At 36.7% G+C, this 15,684-nt stretch overlaps 1 protein-coding gene across 1 annotated transcript; it reads left to right on the top strand.

Moving 5' to 3' along the window:
* The first annotated feature begins 4,179 nt into the window (after window positions 1-4,179).
* On the top strand, window positions 4,180-15,213 carry LOC121411515 (ras suppressor protein 1-like). Its single transcript, XM_041604280.1, has 8 exons — window positions 4,180-4,391; window positions 5,996-6,046; window positions 9,123-9,243; window positions 10,487-10,605; window positions 11,410-11,492; window positions 12,915-13,029; window positions 14,341-14,473; window positions 15,087-15,213. Exons 1-8 carry the CDS (start codon window positions 4,283-4,285, stop codon window positions 15,184-15,186), a joined length of 831 nt encoding a protein of 276 aa, XP_041460214.1. The 5' UTR covers window positions 4,180-4,282; the 3' UTR covers window positions 15,187-15,213.
* Window positions 15,214-15,684: the final 471 nt, after the last annotated feature.

Below are 15,684 nucleotides of genomic sequence, written 5' to 3'. Positions count from 1 at the left end.
GGCCAAGGAGGAATTCTGGCTCTCCTTTATATTATTATAAATTTTGCTACAGTAGTTTAGTGGTAGTAACGCCAAGGCTGGGCGAGAGACAGTAGAGTTTAAAAATTACTTCCGGCTCAGCTCCGGTTGGCGCTGGCGGTCGCCGTGGGGGGGGGGTGGGGCACTGAACTAGAAATATTAGTTCAGTGGGGGGGGGGGGCACGGGAGGGAGAGTATCACTCCGGGGCTGGGTGTCGCTCTCCACATGCCCTTACATGTATTTCTACTACTGTCGTCTGCAACTAATCCCGGGGGATACACCCCCCCCCCCCTTTCGGAGAGGGGGAGGATATGCACAATTATTCCTCCCGCCCCCACGTACACTTTTCAAGGCAGCAGTTATCAAATGATAAAAAGATATGAGAAAAGTTTTTATTAAACTCTATCGACCCCTACCACGATTGGGATCAGTATGACAGTCTCGACAAAAACATATTTATAATGAATTTGCGTACACATGGACATGGGTACCTACCTATTTGGATATTTTGCACTATGTGCCGGACTATGTGTAGAAGTACCGCACGTTGCAAAAGCTTTTCAACAACAATAACAACAAAACCCACTATCCGGGCCCACTATAAACTATAATATATTGATTGTTGTGTGTAGCACAATTACAGTGTAAAACGCACTACCATAATGTCCAACCACTGCTGCAAGTATACATTCACTCTGGTAACTGTATAATCAAAAAGCCTTTATAAATTACTATTGTGATGAATTTTACAAGTTTTTTTTTAAATATGGCACCTTTTACAATCTGCCCATTTGGCAATGTTTGATAAACACACAGCAGGGTCCTAAATTGGGTATATATTTTCTTTACTAGAGAAAGAACACACATAATGGAACTCATCTCCAACTTCCTTCAATGAGCATTAATATTCATTCACTGATTCTAGAATGACGGGTACACCTTTTAGACCTGCATCTGAATTTACAATGAGGTTGCATATTCAGAGTGTCACTTAAAATTAGGAAATATTTATTACTCAAAACCCATTTTTCGGCCCCACACTTTTTGAAGCACTGAAAAGTTGTCCTTTTTTACGCAAGAAGAATACCCCCTCACGAACGTGTATTGTGCCCTTTTTTCGGAAGAGGGCCCGTTATAGGCCTTACCAAGTGCCATTTCTCGTATAAGTGCCCCCCCAAAAAAAAAATGCCTCTAGCTCACAAACGTGTTCTGTGCCACTTTAACCTGAGAAGGACCCGTTGTGTGTTTGAGCAAATTTTCCCTTGCCTTTATTTTACCCCGAAAGTGCCCCTCAGGAAATGTCCTGTGCCCCTTTGACCTGAGAAGGACCTGTTTTATGTGTTAACGAGTGCCCCTTTGCCATCTCATAGGTGTCTGTTTTTCACTCAGATAAGTTTATTGTCCTGAAAAACAAAAATTTCCGTGCCCGATGAGCGCCCGTTTTCTTTATTTAGTGCCGTGGTTCTGCTTCCTTCTGCAAGTGCATAATGAATGAAAAAAAAAACTTGTATAATCAATCCTACGTGCCTATACGGGATGCTCCGGAATGTAAGATGTTTATAGAGTTAAATTCACAAAGTAAAGTGCTGAAAATTTGATCCAATAACAAAAAACGAAGTTAATGATTTTATAGATTTGCATTATTCCCGTGAAACAGTTTTGAGCATGTCTCATTAGGTGGGCTGATGATGTCACATTCCCACTTAATTGTTCTTTTATATTTCATCATATGAGATTAGATTTATTCAAAATTTCTCTACCAAGAACTAAAACAATTATTGGATTGACAACTGATTAAGTGCATTAGTTTCCCGGGGCAGTCATGTATTGCTGTACACACGCGTGACCAGATTATTTCTAAACACCCCCTAAACGACCTTTTCTCTAAGTTAAAAATAATCCGGCCCCTAAACAAGTTTTTCGTGTCACGCGTGTGTACACCAAATTATTTGACTGCCCCTCCCCGGATTAGGCATTTTTTGCCACAACTTTTTCATTTTATTTTATAATAATGGAGGCACATTTATACAGTATATGAAATGACACAATTATGATTTTATTTAATACCATAGGAAAAAGGAAAGTGGGGATGTGACATCATCAGCCCACCTAATGAATATTCATGCCAAGAACTGTTTCATATCGGAATATGCAAATATTTAAAATTCAAAAAACTTTGTTATCTATTTACCGATTTTGATGACATTTTCAGCATTTTTCTTCGCAAAGTTTGCCCTATTCATTTAGATGTAAATATTTTCAGCCTGGAGCATCCCTTTAAGTTTCATGAGTCATGTGAGTAGGCTATAGATAAGTCTTTTTTTTTACTTTGTTTTAAGACCATGCATGGGGTGCAGAGGGCAGTTGACCCCCCCCCCCGAAATTTTGAAAAATCAGTGACATTTTGTTTATACAGATTTTCACAGAATTCCACAAAAATAGTACAAAATTCATCAGTTTCACTTAAAATGTAAAAGCGCATCAACATGATCAATGATAAACTTGTTCGCTTCGCCCCCTCTCTTTTGATTTTTTTTTCCACTGAAAGTTTATGCTTGCTGCCCCCAGCGAAAAAAATCTGCACACGGCCATGTTAAAGATAGTGCCCTTTTCTAAAGAAAAAATGCCCTTTTCCCCTGTCCCCCCCCACTTTCAACTTCACTCTGCCGCCCCTGGTTAGTTTAATGATTCGCAAAAAGGTCAGAATTATACAGAATGAGAAATTGTGTACCTCAATTTATGCTAATAATGTTTTATTACGCTTTCCTCCAGATTTTTACTTGAGTGTGAGCTAAAATAATATGGACCCCATGTAAGAACGTACAGTACTGTCATGTTGAAAAAACTGAATATGGGCTAGGCCTATCCATCCGTTTGTAAACGGAAAATAAATACTCTACCTCATATACCAGCTGTAGACTATTTGTCATTCTCAGCTAGGGGCAGATCCAAGATTTTCCAAAAGGGAGGGGGGCAAATTTTTTGGAGGAAAATTTTGACAAGCCAAAAAAAAAAGGTTTTCAACCACAAATTAAGGATAGATTTCGTACCCGAAAAAAACTGACTTTTTTCATATGGGGAAGCTGCTCGCATCACAAATTAAAAAAAATCTAATAACATTTTAAGTATTTCACGGATTTTCCTCAAACCTTCACCAATAGTATCTTTTTATTATTTCTCTGCTATATTATACATAAACATTTTGCCAGGTGAACTATATTCGGTGATTTGGGCACTGAATGTTATAGGCCTATATACGACCAAGAAATATTAAGAAACAGAAAGAAAATGAAATAAAAGGTTGAATTTTTTATGATTATGATACCATTTCAGGATCTCCGGGGGGGGGGGCACTTCCATTCACGAGTGGAAACCATGCGCGACCATGGCCGGGGTCTCGAAAAGCACCCTAAACACGTAATTTCCATATTCTGAAAATGCACCCCTTAACAAGTATTGGCGAGTGAAACCCTACCCTTAACAAGTATTGGTAACAAAACGATACTCTTGGCAAATGTTCCCTGAAATGAACCCCTAAACAAGTACAGGAATGTTTTATTGTTACGGGTCCTTCGGTCGTCGGCTTGAGCTCATGTATTAGTACGACCCCACCTTCTACACCTCGCGCAAATCGGTCTCTAAACACGTTGGGGCAAAAAGGACATCCTTTATAAAACATTTAATTTTGTTTTATCATCCCCGCAAATTCGACCCTAAACACGTAATTTTCCTAGCGAAATAGATACCCTTTTCCCTCATTTTGTGTTTTTGACACCCTTATCACGTTACGTACGTAACGTGCCCCATCCTGAAAAAGACATCCTTTTTACGTGTTTTTTTGGTCGCGCATGGTATCCACTCGTCAATTTAAGTGGCCCCCTGGGCAGGATCTATATAAAAAAAATGCACAGACATCACACACTAATTTATATCCCGGTTATCTCATTTATTCATCTATTCAATTATTTTTTTTCACACAGCCGGGTAGTCTCTTCAGCATTTCTATATCCAAAATCAGCACTGACTTATAATTGAAGCTCTTCAATTCGGAGCTTCAATTATAAGTCAGTGCTGATTTGACAGTACACCGCCACGATTCCCGCCCCACTTAGCCCCCCCCCCCCGGCTGAACTTAACCCCGCCCCACTTCTTGTATGCTGCAAGAATTCACTTCCGGTTTGACAGCTACACCCTTCTACTCACACCAGACTTGAGCCAAATATTACTCTTTTTATCATTATCACTGGAAAGTAATCCTCGAAAATGTCTAAATCTGTCAAAAAACAGGTTGATGATGCAAGAGAAAACAGGCACCAGGATCTCGATTTGTCAGATAAGAGCATTTCAAAACTGCAGGACATTCCAGGACTGTGTAAGTATTTTTCTCCGGTCCCATTCATTAATATTAGTGTAGGCATAACAGTACACGGTCTTGCAATTTGGAAATGTTTCTGATGAGTGAACACAGATACAAATCACTTTTTAAAATGTGATGAAATGGCATTTTATGGGATTTGTATCATAATAGCATGGTAGAACTAGATCTGCTCACACATCTATAACATAAAAAAACAAACTAGAATTTAAAGTTCAAGTCCACCCCAGAAAATTGTTGATTTGAAATTGAATCGATAGAGAAAAATCAAACAAAAATAATGCTGCAAATTTCATGAAATCGGATGTAAAATAAGAAAGTCATAACATTTTTAAGTTTCCCTTATTTTTCGCAAAACAGTTCAATGCACAACTCGGCGATATGCAAATGAGAGAGTCGATGATGTCCATCACTATTTCTTTTGAAGTTTTGTTTTTTATTGTATGAATAATACAATATTTCAATTTTTACAGATTTGACAATAAGGATCAACTTAATTTAACCATAAAATATTAAATTAATGGTAATTCCACACATTCAGGGAGAAGTAAAATTTTGTTTCACTTGACGAGGAGGAGAAATTAGAATATTTCATACAATAAAATACAAAAGAAATAGTGAGTGGGTGACGTCATCAGTCTGCCAATTTGCATACCGACCAGGATGTGCATATACCGGCACTCATTCAATGAACAAGGTTATAATATAACCTTGTTCTCAGTTATATCTCCATGTGTGGCAAAATAAGGGTGGCAATGTTTGGCTTATTTTCTCTTTCTTTGGGGCAAATGCTTGATTTTTTTACACTGACAGTTTTGATAACAGCTATTATTCATACTACTTGGCTCTTATTTCAATTTGATTCTTTAAATCATTTTCTCTTAATTAAAAATAGAGATCAAAAAATGAAAATTTTCTTGCCATATTACTAGTTTCCACCAATAGAGGGCATATAGAAAAATATGCCCAAAATTCAAGTTTGTGAATTCAATGTTTTGTGAAATTAAGCGAAACTTTAAAATGTCATAACTTTCTTATTTTACATCCGTATTTGATGAAATTTTCAGTATTTTGCTTGTTGGATTTTTCTCCTTTTTTTCAAATCAACATTTTGTTGGGGTGGACTTGTCCTTTAAGAACTCCACTTCTTTTGACAGTGCTTTGCCAAACCTTGGCTCTGGCTTTGCTGATACATGTATGTTCTGCTTGATTTTTTGTTGCTGTGAATATTTTAACATGTGAGTGTATAGTTAATGTCCTCTGCATCTAGCCTAGCTCCAGATGAATTCAAATCAAAATGTACAAATTTATTTACATTTGTACTCCTAAGACAAGTCCTAAAACTTTCATGTTCAGTTGTTCACTGTAAAAAAAATGTAAATTTTCCAACCAGTAAAAATAAGGAAGTCCATCCAAAAAATCCTGAACACTAAAAACATTGTGGTAATGAATTTCAGAATTTTGTTATTGTAGAGTTTTATTGGCATTCCTTACAATAATGTTGACATGTTATGCACATGTCTCAATGCTCCTGATTTGCAGAGGGTTATATGTCAAATGTGTGTTCATGAATGATCTTTATCTTCAATATTTTCTTTCAGTTTCACTCACTAATCTTGTGAGGCTGACTCTGAGCCACAATAAGATTGATGGTAAGTTCTATAATTTTCAAATTGCTCCTCTCTTTCTCTCTGTATCTCAATCTCTTTTTCTCAATTTTGAGATCTGTCACTTTCTTTACCTATTTCTCTTCGTCTCTCTAAACAGGCTGTCACACCCTAAAATTTTAGCCAGCATACGTTACCGTATGTATGGCAAGCTGTTTTAATGTTTGAAGTTTTAATCCGATAAATTTCTTGATGTCAAGTATATATTTTGGTAATGTTAACAAATGGCAATTCTTCTTATCAAGAGTGAAATTATTGATATCAAGCAAAAGATAATTTGAAAAAAGCTTGTCATAGATTACTGTACATTGATGTGCACTTCCTTAAAATGTTAAAGTGTGACAGGACCTTTACATATGATTCTTAAATCTTAAATCATCCTTTTCTGGAAGAGCTTATTCTAGAGTAAGAGCATAATGCGGAAAAGGAAGAGCAGATCAGTTACAAAAAATGTGCTGCCGATTTCCTGTGACTTTATAGTTTTCAGGGGAAGTGGTTTTCGTAAGCTTGGAAAACATTCTACTTTTCTTCCCCTTCAATTTGCTGCCTTCCAATTCCAGCATTTGATTTAGAATAGACCTTGTTGTTCATGCAAGCCAAAGGTCGGGCTTTATTATGTTTGAAAATTGAAAAATACTTCTGTCTGGTTTGGTGTGGTCATTCCTATCTCCTGTTTTGTAAATTGAACATGCAGTGTTTGTTAAAAGAGGGAAATTTGTAGATGGTGATCTATCTCTGTGTAGATACCTCAACATTACAGTGCATGTAACAAATACTAGTAATAATATGCCAATTTTCAAGGGTTGGTTCAAAGCTGATTGAATCAGAAAGTGAAAATTTACTTGAATATGAAAGAGCAACTCTTCTACTTTAAACTGATATTAAAATTATTTGTAAGAATTCAAACCTTTTGCAAGACTTTGCAAGTAAGAAAAAGATGAAGCTTTGACTGATACTTCAATGATAAAGTACTCGGCCTTTCGAATTGTGGTTATTTTAACCCTAAAAGGACTGGGGGGCCATGATGGCCCCCTCTCAATGCTTTGCGTGATATTTCCGAAACGCAAAAAGATAGTGGCGCAAAATTTTATGACTTTTTTCTTTGAAGTCTTGCGCAACTTTTGAGACCAAATTCGCAACATACGGGTATAGCATCGTGGCGTCACGTGACTTTTTACGAGACAATGTCATGCCAAAAATGACTCATTTTTGTCTCACCTGCGAAGCAAAGTGAGACTATAGGCGCCGCTTTTCCGACGGCGACGGCGGCGGCGGCGGCGGCGGCGGCGGCGGCGTCAACATCAAATCTTAACCTGAGGTTAAGTTTTTGAAATGACATCATAACTTAGAAAGTATATGGACCTAGTTAATAAAACTTGGCCATAAGGTTAATCAAGTATTACTGAACAACCTATTAGAGTTTCATGTCACATGACCAAGGTCAAAGGTCATTTAGGGTCAATGAACTTAGACCATGTTGGAGGAATCAACATCGAAATCTTAACCTGAGGTTAAGTTTTTGAAATGTCATCATAACTTAGAAAATATATGGACCTAGTTCATGAAACTTGGACATAAGGTTAATCAAGTATCAATGAACATCCTGCATGAGTTTCACGTCACATGACCAAGGTCAAAGGTCATTTAGGGTCAATGAACTTTGGACGAATGGGGATATCTGTTGAATTCCCATCATAACTTTGAAAGTTTATGGATCTGATTCATGAAACTTGGACATAATAGTAATCAAGCATCACTGAACATTTTGTGCAAGTTTCAGGTCACATGATCAAGGTCAAAGGTCATTTAGGGTCAATGAACTTTGGCCGAATTGGGGATATCTGTTGAATTCCCATCATAACTTTGAAAGTTTATGGATCTGATTCATGAAACTTGGACATAATAGTAATCAAGCATCACTGAACATTTTGTGCAAGTTTCAGGTCTCATGATTAAGGTCAAAGGTCATTTAGGGTCAATGAACTTTGGCCGAATCGGGGGTATCTGTTGAATTACCATCATAACTTTGAAAGTTTATTGGTCTAGTTCGTTAAACTTGGACATTAGAGTAACCAAGTATCACTGAACATCCTGTGCGTGTTTCAGGTCACATGTCCAAGGTCAAAGGTCAATGAACTTTAGCCGAATTGGGTGTATCTGTTGAATTACCATCATAACTTTGAAAGTTTATGGATCTGATTCATGAAACTTGTACATAAGAGTAATCAAGTATCACTGAACATCCTGTTCCAGTTTCAGGTCACATGATCAAGGTCAAAGGTCATGTAAGGTCAATGAACTTTGGCCATGTTGGGGTTTTTTGTTGAATAACCATCATATCTCTGTAAGTTTATTGGTCTAGTTCATAAAAAGAGGACATAAGAGTAACCATGTATCACTGAACATCTTGTGCGAGTTAGAGTAGTATGCAAAGTCAGCACTGCTGCTATATTGAACCGCGTGATGCAGGTGAGACGGCCAGAGGCATTCCACTTGTTATACTTAGTATACAAAGTCTATGATGAAATTCATAAGAGGATGATTATTTTTCGTTCTTATTGGTCTGCTTAATTAATTTAGGGTTTGATTTAGTTGTTAAATGGTCTGTAATAATTTCCATTGAAAGAAACAATGAAAAACGAAAGATGAAAAAACAAAGATATACATAAATTCTAAAAACAAAGAAATGCATAAGGAAGAATTGGCTTTCGCAATTTTTCTCTGTGGAAACCTTTTCAGAATTTTTTTAATACTAGCTTGTAGTTTATGTGGTAAAGAATGTGCATGCCAAATTTATGCACGATTGCGCGAACGACGGCCGGGATCAAAAGGGGGCCATTATGCCCCCCCTCCCAGTCCTCAATACATCTCAAATAGCCCAGTCCTTTTAGGGTTAAGTAGCTCTATATGCTACAAGTGTTATTTATTTGATGCAAGACTAATGTCGGTGTAGATTGCTTTCTCCAGCACCCAACTATGAATTATAGTCACCATTTACTTTGCACAAATATTGAAGTTGTAAAATATAATTAATATGCATGTATATTCATTTTGTATCTAGTTGTTCCACCACATATAGTAGAGCTGACAAATCTGGAATCCCTCAACCTATTCAACAACCACATAGAGGAGCTACCTACAAATATAAGCTCGATGCAAAATCTCAAAATCTTAAATGTTGGGTAAGTCTCTTAAATTGTAACTTATATTTCTTATTGGCTGTTGCAAGAAACTTATATTCAATTGCAAATCAGGCATAAGTCCCTTAATCAAGAGTGAGATCACTTTGTAAGAAAGTTGAGTTGCAATTGAAGTATTCGATGCAAATCAACAACAAATTTTCTTTTAGATTATAGGAATTGGACTTATACTTAATTTCGAATTGAATGTAAGATTCTTGCAGAGCCCCATAAGATTTAGTTTTCATCATGTTGACAAACTTTACAAATTTATACAGTCATTGAAACCTTTTCCCCCATTAAGGTAGTCTAGATCTAGACATTAATGGTTATTTGTTGGACTCACTCACCTCCACCAATACATCAGTCCTCTCTCTTTTCACCTTCTAGTAGGAGAAAGTGAGAAGAGAGAGGACTGATGTATTGGTGCAGGTGAGTGAGTCCTAACAAATAACGTCCATATCTAGACTACCATGAAGGTGGCATTGTCATTTCAATGTAATTTCAATTTATATGAATTACATTCTCAATTTTATATCATCTATTTTGCCACATAAGATCAAAGTACAAGGATTTTAAGCTAAAATAAATTACAATGTTTTTACCCGCTTTTAGTATGCCCAAGTCGGGGGTTCATGGACAATGGCATCATGATCTGTCCGAAGCAATCCTATCTGGTGACATTTTTCCCATTCAAGTGCATTTCATGCTGACAAAAGATCTTAATAAAAGAGTAGTAAAACTTTAGGGATTCTTTTTTTTTTACTTTAGCTTTCTCACAATGGCTTGCTAAGTTAATTTGGATGGCTGACCTTGGGAGATCAAACTAAATTAACGTGTATAAAATGTTATTGAGCAACATTGGCAGAGACATTCACAATAAATCTATTGACGAAATAGGAAATATCCATCCAAAATAGATCCATGGCAGTTGACACATGTGTGATTCCTTCTTTGCGACCATGTCATGGTATAAATTTCATCATTTAATCAGAGGGTCGTGGGTTTGAATCCCAGCCATGGCTTGTTATCCTTCAGCATGGAATATACCCATATTGTGCTGCACTCAACCCAGGTTAGGTGAATGGGGACCTGGCACAATGTTATCCTTGAATGCACTTAGCAGTGGAATAGCAGCTCTAGCTAAAGTCGGGGTAATAGTGTACCTGGGATTAGATAATAGATGCACGTAGCTCTTGGTATAGAAATGCCTATTATTATTGTTATCATTATTGATTGATTTCAGCATGAACAGATTGTACAGCTTACCTAGAGGCTTTGGATCATTTCCCAAACTAGAAATACTTGATCTCACATACAACAACCTCAATGAAAATAGCTTGCCTGGAAATTTCTTCTTATTAGGTAAGTTATACAATTAATGTACCTCCTTTCTGTTTCTCTTTTGTTTTCCTTCCTTGTATTCTAATTGTTATAATTATTCCATTTATATTGTAATCATTTCCATTATTCTTTCTAAGCATAAGAGTGAGAGGCACATCTCCTAAACTAAATGTTATGGAGAAGAAAAATGAAGGAAAAAAATAAGAAGACAAGCTAAATGAGCTATAAAACAATTCAAATTAGATAAATTAGTGATATCCCAGATACAGAAAAGTTTTGCTTCTTTCTCATGTTTTTCAACTTACATGATGAATTTTTCCCCTCAGAATGTTTATTACAGGACTTTAATTCCTTTTATGTATGGCCTATGTGCACATACCGTATTCATATTTTGTCTTTGATGTAAGTTTAGCGGCTCTGTCTGAAATGACACTTGCAAGAAAATAAGAACAATGTTCATACACAACTACCCTGGGAGTAACCACATGACTACTTTTGATATCCACAAAATAACAATTGCCAATCTAGTAAATTCATAAGGAGAGGGATTCCAATCTTCAAACCGTAATTTATCTAAAATTCCTGCCCTCACTCTTAATGAGGGTTTCATAAATCTGTAAGTTACGAATGACTTTACACATAATTGACGACTCTTTAGCTGACTTTGCACCTAACAACATGTTGCAGTCATGCGTAAAGTTAAGTGTAACTCCACAGCTTAATGATTTTTTTTTCTTTTAATTATTTCATACCAATATACTCATTATTCTGGTTTGATTTGCGTTTTATTATACAACATTGAATGAATACATCTTTCTGTAATAGACACACTGCGGGCGCTATATCTCAGCGACAATGACTTTGAAGTGCTTCCTGAAGAAATTGAACAACTGAGCAAATTAGAAGTGGTGAGTAACAAACTATTTTTTTGAAAAAGATAAATTGCACCTCATTATTTATTTACTTTAAAAATATGTATGTGAAGTACAATCAAATTCCTTTAAATCATTAACAATATGATAAAGAATAATAATAAAAAAAAAATTGTCAGATGAGCTTGAAAAATGTCATGAAATGTCTCATTGAAAGGAAGTATCTGTCTGAGTGTCTGGACATTTTTTTTTGGTGGGGGGGGGGGGCTGGGGCAATCATAATGGTGCAACTCAGGAATAGATTATATTTAGAGAGATGGTACATTTTAAGTACCTAGTAGTGGTGTGATAAGAAGCAACAAAATAAAGACAGTTCAGTTAGGCAGTAAGTTCAAATACAAGGGAGGAAATGTCTCCCCAAATGTAGGGGGACCAGGGGCCGGAAAATTTGACAAGCAAAAGAAAAGAAAAGGTCATTTAGACCAAAATAAATTTGACTAGGAAAAAAGTGTTTTATTTTAGTTTTGAATGATGTATTTCTTTCCATCATAAAAGACCAAAAATAGTAGGGGGGACATTTGATATTGTGTCCCCCGACTATTTTGGGTAGGGGGGACGCTTCCCGTTGTCCCCCTTGGGATTTCCACCCATGGTCAAATAAATTCTTAAGTACTCTTGATTTTTTATGCCTCCTCCCACCTTGGATGGTTGGTGGGGATGTGATTTATTGGGGTCTTTCATTCGTCCACCTGTCTCACAATAGGCAGTAAGTTCAAATACAAAGGAGGAAATCTCTCCCCAAATGTAGGGGGACCAGGGGCCGGAAATAACTAATGAGCCATTGGAATGATCAATACCAAACATGGCTCATGTGTGAGTGAGGATGAAATGGGATATCAAACTTTATATTATTGTAAATTACCAAACCTTTAAAATAAACTTCTTTTTTCCTAGAGAATAACAAGCATTAGGTTGATTGTTCAGTAGTGAGACAGTATACAATCCCTTAGCTTTATATTATATGAAGGTATGTCTCTTCATCATGTCATATGTATGTCATGAAAGCGGTGTTGGCTCAGTCTGCCCGTCGAACCAAAGATCGTGGGTTCGAGTCCACCCCGGGCGGATGACTGAAGCCAGTGCGTTGTGTGTAAAAGTCTCTCCCATGTTTCATAGATGCAGGCTATGTTACAATGGAAAACACTCCGTCCCTCGGATAGGACATTAAATGGAGGCTCCGTGTAGAGGAGAGTCACCACCTTTGCATGTTAAGAACCCACTGCACTATTCTTATAAGAGTAGGGGGAAACCCCGGTGTAGTGGTCCACCTGCATTCCCCCCAATCAGTTATATCGGGAAGAGAGACCTGCGGGTCATAGTGATTCAGTTCGCTTTTCGCCTCCCAGGCACAGGTGACGCCAAACAAATAATAATAATAATATGTCTTTTGTATTTTAGCTTTGTGTTAGAGACAATGACCTGATCTCCCTCCCTAAAGCCATTGGAAATCTGCCGAAATTGAGAGAGCTTCATATTCAAAGCAACAGAATCACAGTTCTGCCCCATGAACTGGGTAAGTCACTAATAAAGCTTACATTGGCCAGCTCTGGAATGTCTGGTTTTATCTGGTGGCCACTGGCTATCAAGGCTTATTTCGTGTTCCTAACATTTGTAGCTTTGTGAATTTCTTTATTTAAGGACTTTGATTGATATTGACTTTAATTTTTAAAAATCTAAAATGCAAGGTGCCATTTTTTAACCATGTCTGTAATATGTTGTAAAGGTTAAGCCCTGAAATTTGCACCTGAATATCATTATTTCATGCCTCAAAAAGGTGAAAAAGTGACCAGAAACACAGACTTAATTTCATTCCATATGTGTTAAAATTAAGGTCCCCAGCAGAAAAACTAAATTATGATTTTTCAATCACAGATATCTTTATATTTTTTGCACGAATTTTATTTCTTTTTCCTTGGTGTTTTTTAAATAAATCCATATGAACAATATTGAATACCATGCATATCAATTTTTTAGCTCATCTGGCCATATGCCATGGGCCAGATGAGCTTATGCCGTGGCTTGGCATCCGTGGTCTGTCGTTCGTCCATTTCAAAATGCTTCTTCTTCATCATTTCAAGTCCGATTTCAATTCTGTTAGCTTTATATGATAGCACAAGGTGGGGGATTCAAGACTTCTACACAGAATTTTGAAACTCATTAAATATGCTAATTTATGCACATTTTTCAAAATTCACAAAAATGCTTCTTATTTATTTGTTGACCTATTTTGATTGTTTTCCATCTGGGAGAGCTTCAAGAATTTCACCAAACTTCTACACAGAATTTTGAAATTTTTATTTGAAAAATTGTTATGCTTATTTATGCGTATTTTTTAAAAATTCACGTAAAATCCTTCTTTATATGTTGACCGATTTTTATTATTTTTTCTTCCATCTTCATGAGGTTCACCAAACTTCTACAAAGAAATTTGAGTATGAAATTATTTATGCTAATTTATGCAAAATTTATTCATAAATCACAGAAAATCACATCTGAGAGCTACATGAGGTTCACTAAGATTCTACACAGCATTTAGAAATTTCTACTCGAAAATTATTTATGCTATTTTTTTTTATTCATAAATCACAAAAATGCTTCTTTGTAATTTCTTCAATTTCAGTTCTGTTTCCTCAATTTATATACCGGTATGTCACCTATATAATTCACTACAGTGTCAGTTTGGCTGAAATTAAAAATTGTTTAAATTTCTTTGCAAGATGCTGGATGAGCTCCACATCATTGGTGTGCTAGTTTTGTTTTGTTTAATATGACCATTTTTATTTTAACTGTATTCTACACCCCCCTCCCCCTTTGTAAACTACAGGTAAGCTAGATCTGTTTACTGGAAGAAACATCATGAAGGCAGAAAACAACCCTTGGGTACCACCCATTGCTGATCAGTTCCAAGTGGGTGTGTCACATGTCTTTGATTACATCAGATCAGAAACATACAAGTAGTAAGTACATAGAAAGGAGAGCGTGACCTTGATTCTCTTTGGACTCCAAAGAGGGGGTTTTGTAAAGTTACAAGCAACTTTACGAACGACCGGTTATCCTTTCTTGTGGTTAATGATGTACTGCGAATTTTAACCAATCACATTGCACAATCAAGTGTACGATCCATCGCTAACCTTTGTTTTAGACTCCTTTTTCCTCTCAATAACTATTAAATATAAACTCTGGTAGTGGGTAACAACAGAAAACAAAATGTTCACAGAATTGTAAACAGAAATAAATGACATCTCCTAAATTATTTTTCATGAAAATGTGTAATTACAGAGTAATGAGCGAAGGAAGAGCATAAAACTCTCTGAAAAATGCTTTTTTAGTTTACCGTCTGGTCCCACATGTGCTTTCCTTTGTTAGTTACACCAGGAAAAGCATGTGGTCGTTAAATTTAATTTCCAGCAAACCTGAATTATTTGAATCAAACTTTGTTCTGAATAAGCACCCTGGCATATGATGAACACTTTAGAGTTGCTTCCAACCATTTCCTATCAAAATTAGATGTCTAAACTGGAACTTGGACTTGGCTTCAATCCTTTCCATTTTATCTTCATTTTTGTCCAGTTTGCACCGCAGACATGTTGAAGCAGGAGCAGCACCACCACCAAAGACCAATGCTAAGGCCAAGAAGATCAGTAGGAGGGAGGTGTATCGCAAGAAGTAAAGTCTGGAGTCACAAACTGTCATTGTGGAAGATAGTTCAATAGAGTACAGAGTTAGACGGGCCAAGAGATTACCACTTGGTCTATACAACCCACTTGTGCAAAGTCTGTATGCAACTCAACCCTTCATGATCAAAGAATTGACCTTTAGGTCATTGAGGGTTAAAGTTCACTTTAGAAATTAGAGTGTTCCTCGGGTGTCAGGATACAGCTATAAGGGATGATGGAGCCAGAGCATTCAGCTCAGACAAAGATGGGAGGGGGGTGGGTACACACAAAAGTTTGCCCCTCCCACGCTTTGTTTGAATAGAATGTTCTGGTGCCTCTGGTTAGGGATATTTCGAAAATATCACTGAAGGTTAAGAGGACAAGAGAGACTGATAGAATTCTATCTGAACTTGCTTCGTTCTTTTATCTAAATAAGAACGAAGCAAGTTCTATCAGTCTCTCTGGTCGTCTTTGATTAAAACCCTCTTCCCAAATTCCCATTCTAGTGACTT

Source organism: Lytechinus variegatus, chromosome 3, assembly GCF_018143015.1.
Source record: "Lytechinus variegatus isolate NC3 chromosome 3, Lvar_3.0, whole genome shotgun sequence".
Classification (NCBI taxonomy): Eukaryota; Metazoa; Echinodermata; class Echinoidea; order Temnopleuroida; family Toxopneustidae; genus Lytechinus; species Lytechinus variegatus.
Note: the sequence above shows the minus strand (reverse complement) of the source record. Positions and strands in the feature narration are given on the sequence as shown.